Genomic DNA, 20,723 nt, shown 5'->3' with positions numbered 1-20,723 from the left:
ATATCAACATGTAGCTAACATAAAATTATTATTGAGATATTTTACATATTCTTTCCAGACTGATTGAAAGTGGGGTGTGTTTTACACAGGTTAAAGCACATCTCAGTTTGGACAAAGTTTTAAGCATTCAAAAGCCAGCAAACATGGCTAGTGTCTACCATTTGGACAGTGCAGACCTAATAGATCGTGTAGCAGGAGTATTAAATACAGAGCTTTAGTTAATCATATCGATAAGTAGCCACCATTTACTAAGCACTTCCTGTGTACCCAACAGCAGTGCTCAACCTACATGGACTCACTTACTTGTCCCAACAACAACAGAGGGTAGTTTATGGTCACATGACTTATACAGGGCAGGCAGACCCAGTACCGGCTGTCTCCCAAACCTGCAGTTTTGGTCACTGAGTTCCATGATTTTCAGGGACAGATGCAGGGGTGTAGGTTGGGCTATGAGATGTAGAGAGTCTTCTAGAATGTCCTGCTGGTGGTGGAAACTTGTTCCATATCCAAGTCTCCCACGAGTCAGGTGACTTTGGACCAATCATCTGCTAGGGCTCCAGTCCTCTAATCTCTAAGATGGGCTAACAATACCTTTCCTCACCCCACTGAATTCTTGTCAGGCAAAGGAGGGGGAAAGGTCTTTGATAGTGTTTTGAAACAGAGAATACAGCATGAGAGACCAGGCAGGTATCAACAGGGAGGTTGGGATTGGCCCGAGGGCCTGTACTCACAGCCAGATGAACTGGTTAGATGAGCTGTGTGGCAATGTACAGGTTTCTTAACCTCTCTGAGACTTCTGTAAAAAGGAAAGCAGAATAGCTTGCAGCGACATTGCCAAGATCCAGTAATGATTAAATAACCAATGGGAAGCTCTCAGGCTGGCCCAGAGTAGGAAGTGGTAAACCTGAGCTATTGTTCCTGCTGCTATTGTAGCAGCTGGGGATTGGGCTTCAGGGCCTGGTGAGGAAACAGCAGGGAATGGCAGGGAAGCTGAGCCAGCTCTGGCTCAGGGTAGGATTCTGGCAGTCTTAGGTTACGTGTGGGAGGTGTTCAGGGGAGAGTGAGAACAGTTAGCATGGTGGAAAAAGCAATACACCCAGCAGTGAAGAGTTCAGCCTGCTGTGTGAACTTGGGCACTTCCTTGCTCCCACTGGACCTTGGTATCATCTGTAAAATGAAGGGTTAGGACCAGAGAACTAAGTCCCTTTCTGCTCTGACTGTCCAGATTTTGCTTTGATATGAATCAAGGCGTTTGCCAAACACAGCAGCTTATGAAGGGCACAGAAAATAGCCCTGAGCCTTCCCCGGTGGCCTGGGGTTGCCACTGACTAAGGGGAAGGCGCCACCTGGTGGCAAGTTCAGTGTATAGCATTAGTCAAATTCCCCTTAGCAGTGGCAACCCACTCCAGAATTCTTGCCTGGAAAACTCATGGACAGAGGAGCTGGTGGGCTACAGTTCATAGGGTCGCAGAGTGCGACATGACGGAGTGACTTCACTTCCACTCTCAAACAGTGATCCCAGAGTCCCAGGGCACACTTTTTCTAACTTCCTTTGGAAGCTGAGGAGAGAAGAGAGGGGACCCAGAAAGTTCACAGAGTTAGGAGTCCTGGGCATGAGGTTAACTCCTGCGGGATGTTGTTGTCATTGTTGTTCAGTCACTTCCAACTCTTTGCAACCCCATGGACTGCAGCATGCCAGGCTCTTCTGTCCTCCACTATCTCCTGAATTTGCTCAGATTTGTGTGCATTGGCTTCCCTGATAGCTCAGTTGGTAAAGAATCCGCCTGCAATGCAGGAGACCCCAGTTCGATTCCTGGGTCAGGAAAATCCACTGGAGAAGGGATAGGCTACCCACTCCAGTATTCTTGGGCTTTCCTTGTGGCTCAGCTGGTAAAGAATCCGCCTGCAATGTGGGAGACCTGGATTCAATCCCTGGGTTGGGAAGATCTCCTGGAGAAGGGAAAGGCTACCCATTCCAGTATGTTGGCCTGGAGAATTCCATGGACTGTATAAGTCCATGGGGTTGCAGAGTCGGACACGACTAAGTGACTTTCACTCACATGTCCATTGAGTCTATCCAGCCATCCTATCCTCTGTTGCCCCCTTCTCCTTTTGCATGCAATCTTTCCTAGCATCAGGGTATTTTCCAGTGAGTCAGCTCTTCACATGAGGTGGCCAAAGTACTGGAGCTTCAGCCTCAGCATCAGTCCTTCCAGTGAATATTCAGGATTGATCTCCTTGCAGTCGAAGGGATTCTCAAGAGTCTTCTCCAGCACCACAATTCGAAAGCATCCAACAAAGGACATTAGGGTTTTGCAATCCAAATCCTCTAAAGGCACCTTAGGTCAGGGATCTGTATTTTCCTACTATGTGGAGTGTACGATGCATCCCATATATATATATATATGTGTTTTTTTTTCCTTCTGTTTCTTTGGATGGGAGCTACTGAACAAAACATAATCTTCTGTTGGTAACAGCATCCTTCTGTCACTATTGCTCTGGGCTAACAGAATGCAGGGGGCTGTTTCCCCTTAAACACTCTAGACTATTGGGATCCTGAGTTTTTCTAACAGCTCTTGAGCCTCAGTTACCATCTGAAAACTAGGGATGGTAACAGCTTCTCTGCAGGTTTCTGTGAGGATAATGACTGTGAACTTAAGTGTTCTAGCCCTGTGTCCAGCACCTAGTAGGTGTTTAACAAATAAATGCTACCATTGCTACAGGTCATCCTGACCACTTTTCTTTTTTCATGTTCAGTTTTGGAAACATTCCTAGATAGAAACAGGAATAGTATGCATTTGAAGATGATATGAGCAACCACAAAGAAAATACCCTTACCATTGGAGATGGCAGGGCCTCCTTGGACTGTGGGCTCAGACAAGTTTCAGTTTCACCTAGTTGAGCTAAACCCTGGCAGGCAAGCTGAGCTCTCTTAGACCTCATTCTTCCCGGCGGTGCTGAGCTTCATCACATGATTTCATTTCAGGCAGTTGCTTGCTGACATAGCCTGAGTCTGACCCCTGCCCCTCGGCGGCACTGGCTCTCCTTGGGGCCCTCTGACTCCTGCCGCCCCGTGTCTCGTGAGGAGGATGCTCAGAGGGGTATGGGTGGGCACGGGTATGCTGCCTCTGCTCCCTTAGCAGAGTCCAGCCTTGCTGGTGGCCGTGCGCTCTCAGGAAGTCTCATTAGCCACCTTGGCTGAATTAAGCTCATCACACTTTGTAAGTTTCACTGGCTTCTCCAAGACCTCAGCGCTCATTACACCCGGCTCCTTCATCAGAACTCGGGAGGCTCCAAGGCTTCCTCACAGATCCTAGGATATCAGCAGTGGAAGGACTGCTTTCCACCCCTGTCAGGGTGTGAACTCTGAAATTCCCAGCTCCTGGAGGGCAGAGTCCATTTCCAGATTCCCCCTGGCTCCCGGTAGACACACAAGCATCTTCTTGATCACATTTCCGTGTTTAATGAAAGCAGGTTTGGTGACTCCAGAGTACAAGCTCCTCAGTTCAGCGTGTGAGGGTTTCTGTACTGGACTGGACTTGCCCTCACTCCTGTCTCCTGTCTTCCATTTCCCTCAAGGGCCTACAGAGGAGCCTTTTTTCCAGGAAGCCCCCTTGATTTTCAGAAAGCCCTTTCCTTCCTGACCTTTCCCCTTTTCTCTGAATCATAGATACAGCAGGCTACACATGGAGTTGGTAGATGTTTTGATATGCCTACAGATATGCCCATAGTCACAAATTCAGGAATGTGTGTGTATACATACACACATACACACACATGCAGTGTATACAGTCTGAATCTCTCTGTATTCACAGGGAGATGGCTCCAGGATCTCCAAAGATACCAAAATTCATGGATGCTCAGGTCCCTTATATGAAACGGCATGGTACGGTTGGCCCTTTGTAACCTCGATTTGGAACTTGTGGATATGGAGGGCCAACTGTATACATACGATATATAAATATGCACACCCGCCCACACATATATATTCATATAATATGCATACATAGATATACATATCTGCTATTTCTAAACTGATAGGAACAGCCTTCTATGTCATTACATATTTCACAATGGTGACATAAGTGTAATACTGTTAAAATCAGTCCCCTATTATTTGACATATTTGAGAGTTCTTCACTGTTCTAAACAATGCTTCCACAAAATACTAGCTTAACCAGTTAGCAGGCAGCCAGGCACACTGGACTCGGGTCAGACAGACCTGTGTTTGACTTATCCCCACCTACCACTCTCTGCTGACCTGGGACAAACCGTTTCACCTTTCTAAATTTCTGTTTCCTTATCTATCAAATAGAACAATAGAACGTAAAGAGCTTAATATTGGGCCTGGCAGATAGTAAGTGCTCAGGCCAGAAACTGCAGCAATCTGGGAGACAGAGGAGGACTCACTGTCCCCCTGACCAGTGTCATTCTGTACACTGCTGTTTTGTAGCGTGTGACAAAGACCCTCAGAGGTAACAGGTGGCAGCCCTCTGCAGCAGTTAAGTGCTGCTTAATTTAAGAATGTATTACTGCTTCTGTTTTCATTTCTCTTACTGTTTTCCACAGGTTTTAGGACGATGAAACACCCCACTCCAGTACTTTTGCCTAGAAAATCCTATGGATGGAGGAGCCTGGTAGGCGCAGTCCATGGGGTCATTAGAGTTGGATACAACTGAGCGACTTCTCTTTCACTTTTCACTTTCATGCACTGGAGAAGGAAATGGCAACCCGCTCCAGTGTTCTTGCCTTGAGAATCCCAGGGATGGGGGAGCCTGGTGGGCTGCCGTCTATGGGGTCGCACAGAGTCGGACACGACTAAAGCGACATAGCAGTAGGAGCAGCAGCAACAAACCATACAAAGGGAGAGTAAATGCATTTGAGAGCACTTAAAAAAAAAACCTGCTTTCCTATTTTACAATTTTGGTGAAAATGATTCATGCTCATTCTAAATAATTTAGACAACACCAAGAAAGCACAAAGAAGAAAATAAAATTCCAGATCCCAGTAACCAGGATGGAGCATGGTTGGCACGTTGGCTGTGGTCTTCTTTTCCTTGCTAGCCCTGTGGTTCCCCAGGGCAAGCCAGGGCCAGCATCTGCTTTTTAATGTCTGTTGACCTTCAGCAGATTGACTCGTTAACAGAGGTGTGCTCCAGCTCTGTCCCTCTCAGCCAACCTCTGACAGTTTCATTAACCCCATTAAATCATGCAGGTGCCGTTACACCTCCTGGGCTTGTTAATCTCTGTTCAGCTCTGGTAAGTTAAAACCTGGCTGGAAAGTTGGATGTGCCTTGTTAACCTCCATTAAACCCTATTAAATTTCCTAACTAGAGTCTGAGTGACTTCGAGGAATCCCTCATTAAAGTGGAGTGAGTCCAGTTGATCAGGACAAGGGGAACTGTTGCAGCTGCACAGCTGCATAATGTGGTGCTCCTGAGCCCTTTGGTGGTGGAGCTGACAAGTGTCCCTCGGCTGGACAATCCTTGGACTCACTCCAAGGAGTGCCTCCAGCTCTTGTTGTTAGTTGGACAGTTCCTAGACCTCTCTGAGCCTGTGTTTCCTTCTGTATAAACTGGAGTTAATAACAGTTCCTACTTGGTATGACTGTAGTGAGACTGGATATACCAATGCATGTAAAATTAGTATCAGGTTGTCTGGTATGTACACTGCCTGCGTGTGTGCTCAGTCACTTCAGTCGTGTCTGACTCTTTGTGAAGCTATAGACTGTAGCCCTCCAGGCTCCTGTCCATGGGATTTCCCAGGCAAGACACTGGAGTGGGTTGCCATTTCCTTCTCCAGGAGATCTTCCCGACCCAGGGATTGAACCCACATCTCCTCTGTCTCCTGCATTGCAGGTGGGTTCTTTACCTTCTGAGTCACCTGGGAAGCCCCGCACACTGCACTCAATGGCTATTATTATGTCTGGATGTAGAAGATACTTACAGACTAAAAAACTGTTAAGTAAATGGAAGATTCAATTCCAGACATTTTTTGTGTCTTCCTACATGCCAGGCACTGTGGATTATTTTCATTCTGTTTTTCGTTTTTTCTCCAGAGGGAAGAGCATCTATTCCAATGATTCATTTTCAAAGTGTCTTCGCTGTGCACGTCACTGCATTTGCTCAGCTCTGACCTTTCTGAGCTGCTTGAGGCTGATGGTAGCTTCTTTGCCTTCCTGGGCCTTAGGCGGTTGGACTCAGGGCCATCTGCATCTGGATGCACAAATTCCCCAGGGGATTTTTCCTGGGCTGCCCTGGCAAAGAGTTTCATTAAGTAGGTCTTACTGGAAATTTCTAACCAGTATTCCTGATGAATTTGAAGTTGCTGAATTGAGAAACCGCTGGACCAGTTTTGTACTTCTCAACTCTAATAAGCTTGAGTCTTAGTTGGGGAAATTAAAAAACTCATATTCCTGGAATTTAGCCCCTGAGCTTTCCATACTGAGAACCAGGGGTGGGGCCCAGGAATTGGCATTGTTAAGAGTCTGATGGGGGTGGGAGGTGGCAAGTGCCACCCTTCCAAAAGGCTGGACCTCAGCTGATCTGATATTCAACATTCTAAAGGTCTGTTTTGAAAAAAGGATGTCTGGTTCCTGGTAGAACCTCTGTCCTAATGGTACAGTAAGATGTGGGCTCATCCTTCCAACATGACTGTCCATCATGACTGATGTCTGTGGATCCTCACGTGAGGTCAACCTCAGCAGGGGTTGGCCAGTTCAGGGGAAGCCTGGCAACAAAGCACCTCTCCTAGGTTCAGTGTGAGGGGCCAGAGGCAGCCCTCAGCAGTTTCATGTGAAAGGGAGGGCACAGAGAAGTGGAAGGAACTACTTTTTGTTATACCTCAGATCAAGAGGCTGCACAGCAGAAAACTGGGCCTTCCTTTGCTTTCTGAAGCAAGATGACTCTGAAAAATGGCATGCTCCAGCAACAACCTGTCACTGACCCTGAAGGCTCCAGGTGACAAGTAAGACTCCCCACTCTCCATGCCACCTAGGATGCTGAGAAATCCACTTCCACACTATGGAATGGGAGAGGGTGAGGGTGCTGAGGAGGGGAACTAACTGTACTTTGAAGATTTCTGTTTAAAATTTCAGAGTTTGCACTCCCATGTGGCAAAAACAGGCTGGCTTCCCTGGTGGCTCAGATGGTAAAGAATCCACCTGCAACGCAGGATACCTGGGTTCGATCCCTGGGTCGGGAAGATCCCCTGGAGGAGGACGTAGCAACCCACTCCAGTATTCTTACCTGGAGAATCCACACAGACAGAGGAAGCTGGTGGGCTATGGCCCACGGGGTCGCAGAGAGTCGGACACGACTAAACGACTCAACACAATGATAACACAGAGTGGTGGCCGCCCTTAGAAGGGACCTGGATTTTCCAGTTTGCAACTCCCTCTGCGCCCCCAGCAGGCATTTCAATTTGCAACCATCCATCCCGTAGATGGGTGGACAACTATACATGGATAACCGAAGACCAGAGTGAAGCTCCGGGGCCAGGGTACCTGCTATGCTGGGTAGCACTTAGGCTCGATTCCGGCCGATCAGCTGCAGTCAGTTTGCACAGAAGTGAGCAAGAGGGCAGGGTCAGACTTCTGTGACCTGTGCAGGGTGCACTCGGGGTGGAAGGGCAAATGGAGGGAAGACGGCTATCACCAGTCACTGTCCTATACAGCTAGGGGCCGAACGCACAAGTGAAAGATCTGAGCTCCATGTGGGCATTCAAAGGGAACAACAGAATGTGTCTCTTGTTTCTCATTTAGATCGTTTATTAAGAGCAAAAGTCGGGCCATCCCATCTGTGTGATATTGCAACATGAAAAGTCATATACATACTAAGGAGACCCCACAGAATTGAGAGCCTTTCAACAGTACAGAGCCATAGATTACAAAATTAAAATACAAATGATCCCCCCAATTGGCAGGAAACATGTACAATGAGGAGGCCTGAAATGGAAGGGCACTTGCTTTTCGATAAGGCAGTTACAAAATGGAAAAAAAAAAAACCCAAACCAACCCGCACCCCTAAAACACTCTGATGGGCTGAGCAGATAATAGACATGTGAGACAGGGATCCTGCACAAGCCTCTGCCACTGGCAAAGATGTGCTCATTAAATGAAAGCCACTGAAGAGTTTGTTTGAAGATGCAAGCCAGATGAAATGACTGTAGACATTCCTACTGTAAGAAAAGTCCCACCCTGCCTCCGGCTGGATTCCACCTCAAAAAATGGGATTGACTTTACCCTTCCTGACCATGAACTTGGAAACAGTCTGTAATAAAATGAATACAAAAGCACCCCTAGAGCACCACGCTTCCCAGGGCGTGGTCTTCAGCTCACCTGTCCTTCAGTTCAACTGCTTCTCTCGCTAACAGGGACGGGGGCTGCGAATGGCAGGGCCACAGAGCTGTGTCTGCTCAAGTCAGGGTCACCTGATTGACCCACCTGAAAGGCAAGTGCATTTTGTGAGAACTTACATTCTAGGACACCACATTTCCCGCCAGGACTCTGGAATCTTGGTCTTAAATTACAGGCTCCTTCCGATCTCCCCTCCCATTCATTTTACAAAACTCAACTGATGGCCTTCCCAGTCAGGTCTTACAGCCTTGAGTTCTGCAGGTTTGTTCACAGTCCCTGACAGCCAGGCTGGCCTGGGGAACCTCTGCTTAGTGGCAGGTCTCAAGGATCTGAGGGCAGCTCCCTTGCAGACTGGGTTCCAGCTATGCTGTGAGTTGTGAAGTGAACCAGCGCTAAGTGGGTCTAGATGATGCCAAAGCATTCGGGCAAGTCTTTTTGAATCTTGGTTTCCCCATCTCTAAAAATCAATGACTGGGCAATGGCAACCTTTAAGGAGTTTCCAGCTGGAAAATATGGCACCTCTCTGACACTGAGACATGTGGTTCCCCCAAGTTCCTAAGCTTTGCTTTCTCTATAAAAGCAGTGTGTGCAGTACTTGCAGCAATCTTAAGGTATACGCCCTTATGGGCTATTTAACCTTTCAACTCCAGGCAGAGCATGATCATAGTTTACAATCTTCCAGCTAAAACTTTTCCTAAGTTTTGTGAGGCAAACACAAAACTAAGGCCTTTTCTATCCTAAAGTATTTTTTTTAGCAGTTCTGAGAGCACTCTCTTCTCCCCTGACCTCCTCCATCAGCTTTAGCAAGATTGAGGGAGAATAACTGGGGTTTCCTCAACATCTTCAGTAAGGACTAAATGGACTAATAATACTTAGGGGGGAGAACACTTGGGACAACAAAGTGTCTTGTTTGCTAGCTGCTCCTTCCCCAAAGACAAACACTATGCCCTGGGATGGTGCCAGCGATTAGTCCTTGGCTAACTTACTTGGCCCCCATTAGGCAGAGACTAAGATGGAAATTACAGAGAACATAGAAAAGCCAGAGGTTTACAAAGATAGGACAGGCTTCCCCAGGAGGTAGTGAGTTCTCTGTCCTCAGAGGTGTTTAAACTCAGACTGCTCCAACCTTGGTGGGACGGTTGTAGGCAGAATGTCAGCACCTATGGGAGACTGGACTGGATGACTTAGAGGTCCTTTCCCAACTTTTGGATCTTGTCGCTGTAATGACAGAGTCCTCAGATGATTTCCGTGCAGCAACACCTCTGGGATCTGTGGTTGGGCTCCTGAGTAAGTTCCCACTCCGGCTTTCTCCTTCCTACAATGCAGGTGCCCTCCAGGATGTTAACAAAAAGTTCCCACTAAATAAACAGCTGAAATGCCAAGGTTAGATGCAACATTCCAGCTGCAAGCAGTTATTCATATCTGCTCTCTGGAAGACTAGCTGTGACTATTTAGCTATGACAGGAACATCTAACAACTTGGCGGCTGCATCACATACATGAAATTCCTCTTCCTTTTACACCCCTGGTCTTGAATCCTTTGGTTGCAATCTCTCAAGGGATTTGGCTATGATCTTTTTCACATGCTGTTGCCAACCTAAGAGTTTGTTCACTGAAATAAGAAGTTTGTCCATTTGTTTTCTAAAAACCTTAAAAGGAAGCAACATGGATGGCAAGATGTTGACAATTCCATGTGACTCTTCAGGGCACAGGAAAGAACCAAGCAGGCTGGAACTGAGGCAGGAGCCGTGCTCTTTAAGAAGACAAAGCCAGTTCTGGATTGCATATTCCAGTTTTGCCCAGGAGCACCAAGAGGAGAGAAGGCAATGCTGCGACATGACAGGTGGAGAGAAGCACGAGTCCTTGACAGGTGGTAGCAAAACGCAGGCAGCCGCGATGAGCGCTGAGCTCCCCAAGCCCCACTGCTCCCCACAGCCAGACCTGGGTGCTTTGGAGGGTCAGCCACCTCTAACAGGTAGACGTCTCCTGCTCCAGATCAAACCGAGGGAAATTGCAGAAGAGGCTAAGGCAAGTGGCTTAGTGGTCTGATGAAATAGATTTCTGCACACAAGAAAAATACAAGCTCAGAGAGTTTTGTCTTTTTTCTCATCTAACATGCTTTCAAAGGTTGAAAAGACACCCGCAAGCTCCACTCTCCAAAGGCCCTCTCCTTAGAGGAGAGCTGGCACAGGACTTGAGGGCGCATAGCATCTGGCTGAGGGGGAAGCTTCCCCAGGCTTCACATGGGAACGAAAGCACTCTCACAGCCATGCTTGAACAGACGGAACCTAATACCACAGCTTCTTGTACAGAAGTGCACTGCTGTCTCTTAACTGGGAACACAGATCTGCTGTTGAAGAAACAGTGACATGACCTACACGTCCACAATTCTGGCTCAAACATCAGAAAAATACACTTTTTTTCTCAATGAGTTGTGGACATTTCCAGAGAGCAGGTTTCCAATGCCTTAAGCCTATCTGCCCCCAAACTCCAGCCTGACAAGAAAACACTTTCCTGGATAAAGGGGACTTGGTGTTTGATGCCTTCAAAGCCGTTCTAACTCAGCTCCTCAGGGGAAAATAAAAATCTACTTTAGAGCCTTCTTGATGCCCACACATCAAGAGCCTTTAGCTGTGAGTAGTGAGACTCTCTAAACACCTATTGAATCTGCACAACTGGAAACACGCCCAGAACACCCTGATGTGCCATCCATGGCCAGGTGTACGCAGATAAGATCCACTCAGTCTCAAGTATGCTCTAGGTACATTCATGTACACATATCTTAAAAGGCTGCAACCTGCTAGACATGCGTGGTGAACACTGGTGAAAGCTGGGCTGCAGCTGAACACATGGAGCTACTGAGCGAGAGTGGTGGCCCTAACCGTCCATAGAAAGCACGCTCCGTGGAACGGATACCTTTGGCCACTCTACCACCCTGCTGGGTGTGTATGTGTTGGGGGTGGTTCTGACTTCTCTGTGTGGATACTCAGATTAAGTCATCTGTGAGACACTAAAACACTCTGCCAGGCTACGCTGTCCAATGCTGCTTCTATTTTTTAAGGCTTAAGGAAGAACTCAGAATGAAAACTGAGTTAGAAAGCGGTACCTTTGACCACAATATGTCAAGGTGGTCAGAAATTAGAATTCAAGTCCTTTCTTCTCTTTTCTTCCCACTCCCTGTCCACATCCTCTGCCCTCCAATACACTGACTAGAAAATTTTGCAAAAGCATACTTTTGGATATAAAGCTTTGTTTTCAAAGGATACTTTGGCTCTGATATAATTAGATAGAGGAATCTGAGGTTTTGAACAACAACAACAAAAATCAGGTAATTATTAATACTTAAAAAGAAAAAAACACTTTAGCAACTTTCCCCCTAAAAGAGAGGCAAATTGCTCACAAAAATGAACATCAGATGGCACTGACCTGTGTTGCTCAAACCCATGATTTGTTGCTGACCCCCAAAGAGGCCAAAGCTGGTCAGACTTTCTATCCCAGAGCTGGACTTCGGAGCAGAAACCACCCGATCCTTGGAAGCTTCCTTGTGGTTGTGAATTAAGGATTAGTATCTCTGAAAACATGAGCCCCAAAGCACTAAATGTCTCCATGTGTCAAAGCATTTCTGGCCCAGGAGAATGAAGTCCCAATACATCACTTGACCCTGAAGCATGAAGCGTGGAGGGGTGCACAACGGACCATGGCTCCCAGGAGGAGCTCTGCATCAGGGTTTCTGGCACCTCCACAAATACAGCTTGGCACATGAGTCTGCCCTGGAGTCCCGGGCTGACCTGAAACCTCCTGCTGGTGCATCAGGACTTCCTCACGCTCTAGAAGTGAAGTGGTGAGCAACAGGAACAGCAGAGGCCTTGATACCAAGAGGTGGGAAGCCCAAGACTGGCTCTGCTAGTGACAGTTGGATGTGCCAGTAAACCCTGCCTGAGTGCCTACTGTGTGCACAGCACAGAGCCGGTGAGGGGCCGGGGTCAAATGATTTGCTGATAAGTGACAAAGCGTGGTGTCTACGTCCCGGGCAGATGTCTGCTCATGCACCTCTCTGCCAGCCGTACCTCGCTGTTGGTCCGGGGCTATACCTCACAAGTGGTTGCGTGGAATTACAAGGTGAATACCAAAATATCTGTCATCCCACACGTCCAGCAGAAGTGACTTAATGCTCTGCAGAATGCGGCAATGCACTGTTTTCCTTTCCTTCTTTTTCCAATCTTGTGTTTTTTTTTAGTCCGGTAGTTGCCTTAAAAGAAAGTCTGTGTATAAACATGCTGAATCATGAGAATATAATCCTCCTGCCCGAAAAGATTTACAGTATTCATTATTCAAACTTTTTTATTTACAATAAAATTTAACAGTCTTTATGGGCTTAAATGTAGCAGATGTCACCTGTGCATTAATATTATACTTCATTCCTTGAAGGTGTGCTTCATCATCACTCAAGCTGTTTGCCACTCTCTGACTTCTGGTCCAGTCTACTCTTGTTACTCTTCACCATGTAGATGAAGTAAGCGAGGGTCTCCTTTTCATTCACAGGTATGTTCCTGAAGTGTCGGCTGACAGTCTATATGGGAGGGAAAAACAGAGCCCGTTAAACCATGTTAATAAACCAGGGCCGCGGATTCTCAGTTGTGTAAAAGGTAAACAGCAAGCTGCTTCCAGAGCTGGGAGGGAGTTATGATTACTGCACAACTCCCTGCAGTGCTCCAGAATGCAGAATGTGAATGCCCTTCTTTCCCAGGCTTAGGGGATTTGGTTTCCAGGCTTCCAAAAGCAACGTTTTAACCCACAGCACTCCCAAGATGCAGTCCTATTTCAGGGGCAGCTAGCCTATCCATCACAGCATAGTCTCAAGGTCATCTCCATGGAGGAGACTGGGACTGCTCTGGGTGACCAGCTGCTACCATAACCTCTTAGGCCCTGGAACTGGGCCGAAAAGTGTCTTTTTAAAATTGTGTCAAATAAACAGCCAACTGAACAGATGTAAGCCCTGACCCAAAAAAATCATCTAAATAGTACGTAACTACCTCTTGAAAGACATCAGATTTGAAGGAAAATTCATATGTATTCCCAATATTTTGATCTATTTCAAGTCCTGAGAATGCAGTCTCCACTTGCCCCATCTCATCCCATCCGTCCCACCAGGGGTGGGCACTGGTCTTGAAGTATGAAAGGCTTATGTACTTCTATGTTTTAACTGGATGCTAGCGAAGGAGAAGTTTAAGAAAAAATGATGGATCAGCAAGAAAGCTCTCAAGTAAAGATCAAAAACCAACAGGGATGTGAGCCCATAAGGAAATCTCTGAATGGACCAAGGGCTCTAGGACAGACAGATAAAAAGGGAGTCAGAGAATGAAAACTACAGAGTGGCTGTCTTTGAGGGGTAGGAGTGTACTTTTCATCATTTCCAAATTTTCTATAAAAGATAGAAAAACACATTTAGAAAAGAAGGATGAGAGGATGCCCATATACATACCAATAGGACAGAAGTATCAAGGCAGGCTGTCAGTATATTAAAATAATGGACAATGGAACACCCCCACCCCCATCCCATGCCCTGAACTAGATAAGGACTCAGGGCAGGAGAACACATTCTTGGGCTCCATTCATTATAATAAATACTTCTATTACCAATACCAGAGTAGAAAAAAATCAAGGAAAGAAAACAAAGAAAGAAAAATAGCTCCTACAGAATATGAGTGAAGGTTTAGGGATGATTAATCAGACACACCTCATGTGCAGAATGGAACATATCTGGAAAGAATCTTGCAAAACAAGATTCAAACAAACGAGCAAACAAAAGAACTCTCAGGACTTAGAATCAGGAGTCGTGAGATTCCAAGCTACCAACTTGCTATGTGATTTTAAGCAAGTCCTTTCTTTCTCTCTGTGCCCTGGTTTCTTTTATGGAAATCAGGCCTTTCTAGGTCTAAAGCTGGGGGATTCTAAATTGTGCAAAAGAGGGAAGAGGAAGTTGCTTCCAGAGGTATGGAGGGGTTATGTATAGACACACAGGGAGAATCAAGGTCACGGTCAGCAGCACGGTGCTGGTGCTCCCTCTGTAGAGGGCAAGTCTGTCTACCTACTTCTGCTAACTGGGCCTTATTGAAGCCTGGTCTGGTCTGCAATTTGTAGTGTCGTTTATAACGTCGGAGAGTGTTCACCTGCAGCTGGAACAGATCAACCTAGAGAGAAGAGGAGAAACACATTATCCATCACCTGACCAGCCACAACTCATCAAATGCCCCCAATGTGCCTAGCACTATGCTAGGTAGGGGCGGGGAGGGAGAGGACTACAGACAAGTCTTAAAAGTGGCCCACTGAGGACTAATTACTAGTTGGGAGGACAGAAGCAACAGTGGAAGCAGAATTTTGGCCAGGGAGGGGTGGTCCTAGAAGGCTGATGGAGGTGGTGAAGCGTATGCTAAGGACAGGCAGGGTTTCAAAAGGGAGCAAGGGAACAGACAGTAGGGAATTATAGAGAAGGCCATGAGCTCAGAAAGCCAGGGGAGAGACACAGGGGCTAGGGGATCAGAGGCACTTATGGTGGGTTTAAAGGGTGAGACTGGGTGGTAGCATGTCTTGACAAGCAGAAGTAGTGATCCTGGTTTGGGGAGGGGGGTGCTATCCCCAGAAGATTAATCTGTGGTGTTTGTAGGAAGACTGACTGGGGTGTGGGGGGATGACAGAGGGAGCTGATGCAGTGATGATCCAGAAATGAGATGGGAAAGCAGGGGTGCTGATGCTGGAGGGGGCAGCAGGCAAGGAGAGAAAAGGGAGAAACAGACAGACATCCTGGAGGACAGGTCGGAGCTCGGCCCAGAGTGGACACAGGGGCGTGAAGGACAGCGGGACGCACTAGTGTTCTCAGGTAGTTCTCCCCTAGGCCTAGCCTTCGGGAGTGAGGGTCCTTAACCGCCCCCCCGCCCAGAGACAGCTCAAAGTACTGCAGCAGATGTACAAATTGGCAGGCTAGGGTCTGGGTCTCTGCAGATGACTGGGTAACAGAGGGGAAAGGACTCTCCTTTTATTTTTGTCTAATAAAGGAAGAGAGGAAAGCTGCACAGTCATGAAATAGTGAAGGCCCGGAAAGTTGGGCTGCCTTTACCTGCCTCTAAAAGAGATGTTCTTGCTTCAGGCAGGTGGAGAGCACTTAAAAACAAAATGAATGATCAATATGAGGGACCAAAGTCCTTCATTCTTTTCAAACATTCCTCAAATCTTTTTTTTTTGTGAAAAGCATTTTGATAGTGAATACATCCATTCCTTCATAAAAATAATAATAATAATGCTAAAAGCATTAGAAAGATACTGTAAACCAGTGATAGAAAAGGGGACACAGAGAGGGGCAGGGGGAAAGGGCCATATTTTCAAAGATTTTCTTCCGCATCTGCAGACAAAGGCCCACCTACTCTTTCTATTCCTACACAGTCATTTTCACCCTGAGTGCTAACAGGCGCTTGCCTTATGAAATATTCATGTGTCAAATATTCAATGTACATTATAAATGGTTCTTCTTTTGCTGAGTCTAAAGTGAAAACAATTTAGAAAATTCGATATTCATTCCTGTAACCCTGCTTAATAGACACTGGCACTTTGAAGGGATGGTGGCCTTCTGGTTTGAGAAGTGATGACAATTCTCAGCAGGACAATTCTGTCCCCAGAGGACACCTGCAATGTCCGGAAACACTGGGAGTGGTGGCGTACCTGGCACTTGGTGGGCAGAGGCCAGGGATGCTGCTGAACATCCTACGAGGCACAGGACAGCCGCCACCACAAAGAATTATCTGGCTCCAAATGCCAACAGTGCCACTGTTGAGAAACTCTGTGCCAGTGTAACTGACCTTGGAATAGATGTCTGGGAATAAGCCTGGACCAGGAAGCAGAGAGTGATAGAAAATCCGAGCTGGTGGGACAGGACAATTTACACCTTCATTTCGCAGACCAGGAAACAAAGCGGAAGTGACTTCCCCGATCCATACACACTCAGTCTCCAACTTTAAGGGCAAAACCAAAGTTCTGAAAAACTCGGCACTGTGGTTCTATTTAAGTATTTTTCAGGGGCTTCTTGAAGAAAGGCAGCACAGATACTGAAGAGGGCACTGGACTGGGGCCCCCAAACTGAGTGTGTGGCCCTGAGTGTCTGTGCCTGTCAGTAAAATGGTGGGGCAGTTAGACCAGTTGATTTCAAAGCTTTCAGCCCTCAGATTCCATATTACTATGATGCTATGATTCACTTTTCAGATACACCACAGCAACACAAAGGCGACTAAAGTTACTTCTTAAACCAGGCCAGAGGTAAGGATCAGGTCAGAATTCATTCTCCAGCTTTCTCAAGGTGAAGTTTTGGACTTTTACCTCAGGAATGTCAGTGTCATGCTCAGGAGAATCTCCGCCATCGTCACTTGTCTTCCTCTTCCTTTTATTTCGTACACTCTGGATGAAATTTTTGTGGAAATCGCAAATATACAGATGCCTTACCTGATGGGAAGCAAATTAAAGTCAGAGTTGCCAATCCCATGGAAACAGCAACAGGTATCTGTCAAATTATGGGCCTTTTCTCCTTTGTGAGGCATTGGAAAGACCACAGGAAGAAACAGACACAAGCCATCATCTCCTCAAAGAGAACACTGATATCACACCGAGCAGTTCATCATAAATCAAGTTCCCCCTGAATAAACACAACACATGTGACAGATACCGCTGGAGTGGAGGTCCCTGACCAGAAGGGAGGACCTGCAGGGAGACAGGAAGCATTCTGGGTGGAACAACCAACACTGAAGTTTCAAAGCAGGCTGACAGAAGGCGCGAGTGAGGAGACCCTGAGGAGACTGTGTCACTTAGGTCAAAGTCACTGCCTGTGCAGGAGCATCAGGAGAAATGAGGGGGTTTGGGACATGAGAACAGCTTAGACTTTCCTTCAGACAAGACAGAGTCCCCCTGCAATGTGACATCTTCAGACCTGTAGGAGTGAGTAATTTACATGGGGCTGGAATGCACTGCCCCTGGGAGCAGGAAAGCGGGCACTGTGGCAATGATAGGATAGCCGCCATCCTATTTTTCCATTGACAATAGCAACTACTGTACCATGACAACCCTCTGAAAAACTATTTCTATGTATCAATTTATAATTCTTGCATCAGCACTCACAGAATCCACAAAGAGAAGCAGAAAGAGGTGCAGAGATTCTCACAAGGTGAAACCACATAAAAGAAGCTGGATACCACTACTGATTTTCTAATGTAGGCTGGAGGCATAATAGTAAGTGAAGGTGGAAGCAGCAGCTAAGATGTGAAGGACGTGTTTTTATTAAGAATATAAGTACCAGGGTTGAGATGGAGGAACCATTCAAGAACCTAACAAACTGAATGCCTGTGTAAATGACTTGGGGTTGTTGACACTGAACCAGCTGTTACACAAATGTTCTTGAGAGACTTCTGAATATGAGTTTATTCCTCAACTGCTTAAAGATAAAAGTAAGCTGATAGGAAACCAGCATAATTCAGGCCTTTCCATGGAGAAAATAATGGAAACTGTTTCTTATTCACATGAATCAGCACTTTCACGTGGTTAGATTAGTGAGCCACGAGCAGTTTTACGTCTACACTGTGATAGTGTCTTGCAGACAGCAGGCACCCAATAAATGCTGCTGAACCAACACAGGCAGCCCCTTGCATCTGAAAGCAGCTTAGGCCAGTAAAAGCCACATTTACGTATGGCTATAAATTTGAATGACTTTGCCAGATTCAACTCTGTCAAAGGACTTTGAGACACAGCACGTGTCACCGTCTCAAAGAATCCCATCCAGCTGATGCATAGAGGACTGGACATGCTTTCATGAGGGAAGAAAGCACATTCACAACATATCCTACATCCTTCATGCTAGCTAGTTTCACATGTAAGACTAAGCTGGTCTTCAAATTCACAGACTGACAGACTTAAGAACAGGCAGAAGGCATGATTCCTAAAGCTGTGACTGGGAGATTTCAGGTCAAGATGCTAGAATAATAGAGTCCTAGATGGAAAAGAACTCAGCATTCACTACTGCAAACCCCCTGGCTCCCATCTCATTTTCTAGAGATATAAACTGAAGCCACCTTGCGTGAGGAAATGACCTGGCCAAGGTCATCCAGACCTTCTAACCCTGGGCACGTGTCCTTTCCTACTGCAACATCTTCCTTACACTGTTCTCCACTTCCACTTTCCTCCAGAAAAAAGCAGATATATGTCAATTGGAGGGATGTTTGAAAGCATGTTATATCTTAATAAATCACAGAACACTGCCAATGTCTATACAGAAGGAGTTAAACTGCCTGAGTTGGATTTAAGGTGCTATTATTTTAAAAGGTTCTCTGCTAGACCCTTTTACAAGATAAATAGTCATTATTCTTCCTTAACCATTTTCAAGTACTTATTGGTTTTCAGAAATTTCAAAGCCCAGTGGCCTTTGGGGAGTTGGGGGTGGAGGAAGGAGGGTGATAGAAAAGGCTCTAAGTGTTGTTGTTTTTTTTTCTGTTTCACTTTCAGCAACAGCTAAAAATTCTTGTAACACAGCAGTTACTTAGAATTGAATTCCTGCCTAAGCCTGTGAGAATGAAATAGAATCCCTTTCAGAAATAATGACTCTACAACACCACCTTGAAACAAACTGTGAGTGAGTGAGTCTGCCTTGAAATCCTACTCCTTCAAAAGCATTGCCTTTTGGGGACTCTAGTACCGGGCTCAGGCTACCTCTCTTCCAGACAGTGTGTATCAAAGTCAACTTAGCCCTACACAGGTTTTCCAGAGGGGTCACTGGGAAAATGGAGTCCCAGATGCAGTAATACAACTGTTCAGATGGTGGGTTTAAAAGAACTGGGAATTTCTGTTTCTTAAGGACTGGAAAAAATATTAAGTAAAGACTCCCAACAATCTACACAGAAGGTGGGCAGTGCTTCCATGAGGATGAATCCACTGCTGTCCTAGAATTGAGCATTTCACTTCCATATTGTCCCATTTCAGGCCACCACAGTGGCTAGCCAGTTACTTGCGCTCAGATGAATTCCTTTCTTTCATTGATAGAGACTTGTAGTGAGAAAGCCATCAATTCACCCCTAACCACTTAAAAATAGCATCTTTCCATTGAAGACTTGCAAATATAACTGTTAACTTAAAACAACAACTGGATGTGAGAGTAAGAGTGTAGAAGAAAGCACAGGGAAGATATTTTTAATTTTTTATTTATTGAAGACTTAATCAAGGCTTATGTATGAGGCCCAGAGGTAAATCAGACAACAGATTCAAGAAATTAACCAGCCTCAGGTGCTGTGTGACTTTGGCACCCTCGCTTCTTATCTCTGGGTCTCAGTTTCCCTTGTAACATCAGAAGTGGAAAAAGTGGGTGTCCTTTCAGTTTAATGAGCAATCTCTGATTTCCCTCCAAAGTGGAGAAATTTTGGTCTTAACCACGTAATCTAACTGGTCCACCTGGTATTTAATAATACCCCTCCCAACTCATTTCCAATTCCTAATCACCTGGCAGCCACTTTAGGCTTACAGCAACAGATGTCAAACGAAAAAGTTCTTAATTGGTTGACAATAGGCACATCTTCAGAATTTTTAGAATAGTTAACTACAGTGGTGAAATCGCACCGGAAAAGTTTTCTATTCAAATTTAAAATTACCCACCCCCACCGCTCCCCGGGCATTTCTAAAGAAATTAACCCTATAAAAGTGTATTTTCTTCCTTCCAAGTCACGTTGACTGCCTGAGCCACCTCCCAAGACCAGGTCCTGGCCTTATTTCTGCCACATCCTTGAAATCCCATTTCCCCACAGCTGCCTGCTAAGCAGCGAGCTCGGCGACCCTGTGCAGAAGCTGAGGCCGCCGCAGACAGGAAAGGAGCTGCCACCTTTCCTTTTCTGAAGGAATAACAGGGATCCGAGAAGGAGGGAGAAGTTGGATAAGAGCCGGGTCCCTTCATCACCTGCTCCTCCGTGGGCCAACCAAATGAACCCACCTCTTCCTGCTCCCCTGTCTACACCGATAAAACGCGCTAAAAATTGGTGTCAGATTTTCCCAGGCAGGAAGGGTCCTCGGAGCAGCCCCGCCACCAACCTCCCGAATTTGGGCAGAGTCCTAGTTAGAACCCGTCAACGCCGAGCGGCCTTTGCAAGCCCGAGTCCAACTCCTCAATTTGCAGATAAAGGGCTGCGAGGCCCAGGGCGGGGAGGGCCCCAGAGTCCCGCCCGCAGCCCAGGGCAGCGGCCCGAGAGCCGCCCAGCGCGGGGACCCAGCCGGGGGCGGGGGCGGACTCACGCTCTTGTCGATGTCCAGCTTGAGTTTCTTCTGCGAGATGCTCTTCTGGACTCTCTTGCTGAAGGA

The 20,723-nt window shown here is 46.5% G+C and overlaps 1 protein-coding gene across 1 annotated transcript in view; it reads right to left on the bottom strand.

The window, feature by feature from the left end:
• Window positions 1–7,744: 7,744 nt before the first annotated feature.
• Window positions 7,745–20,723, bottom strand: part of SAP30L (SAP30-like) — a 16,545-nt gene continuing 3,566 nt past the window's right edge. The window contains exons 5-8 of the mRNA XM_010829399.1: window positions 20,658–20,722; window positions 16,719–16,841; window positions 14,447–14,545; window positions 7,745–12,924 (exon numbers count right to left, since the gene is read on the bottom strand). Coding sequence (XP_010827701.1) covers window positions 12,796–12,924; window positions 14,447–14,545; window positions 16,719–16,841; window positions 20,658–20,722 — 416 coding nt within the window. The 3' untranslated portion in view covers window positions 7,745–12,795. The remainder of the gene's footprint in view (window positions 12,925–14,446; window positions 14,546–16,718; window positions 16,842–20,657; window position 20,723) is intronic.

The sequence above is a fragment of the Bison bison genome, unplaced genomic scaffold (assembly GCF_000754665.1).
Source record: "Bison bison bison isolate TAMUID 2011002044 unplaced genomic scaffold, Bison_UMD1.0 scf7180017864505, whole genome shotgun sequence".
Lineage (NCBI taxonomy): Eukaryota > Metazoa > Chordata > Mammalia > Artiodactyla > Bovidae > Bison > Bison bison.
The sequence above is the reverse complement of the archived record's forward strand: the minus strand, read 5'-3'. Positions and strand labels throughout refer to the sequence as shown.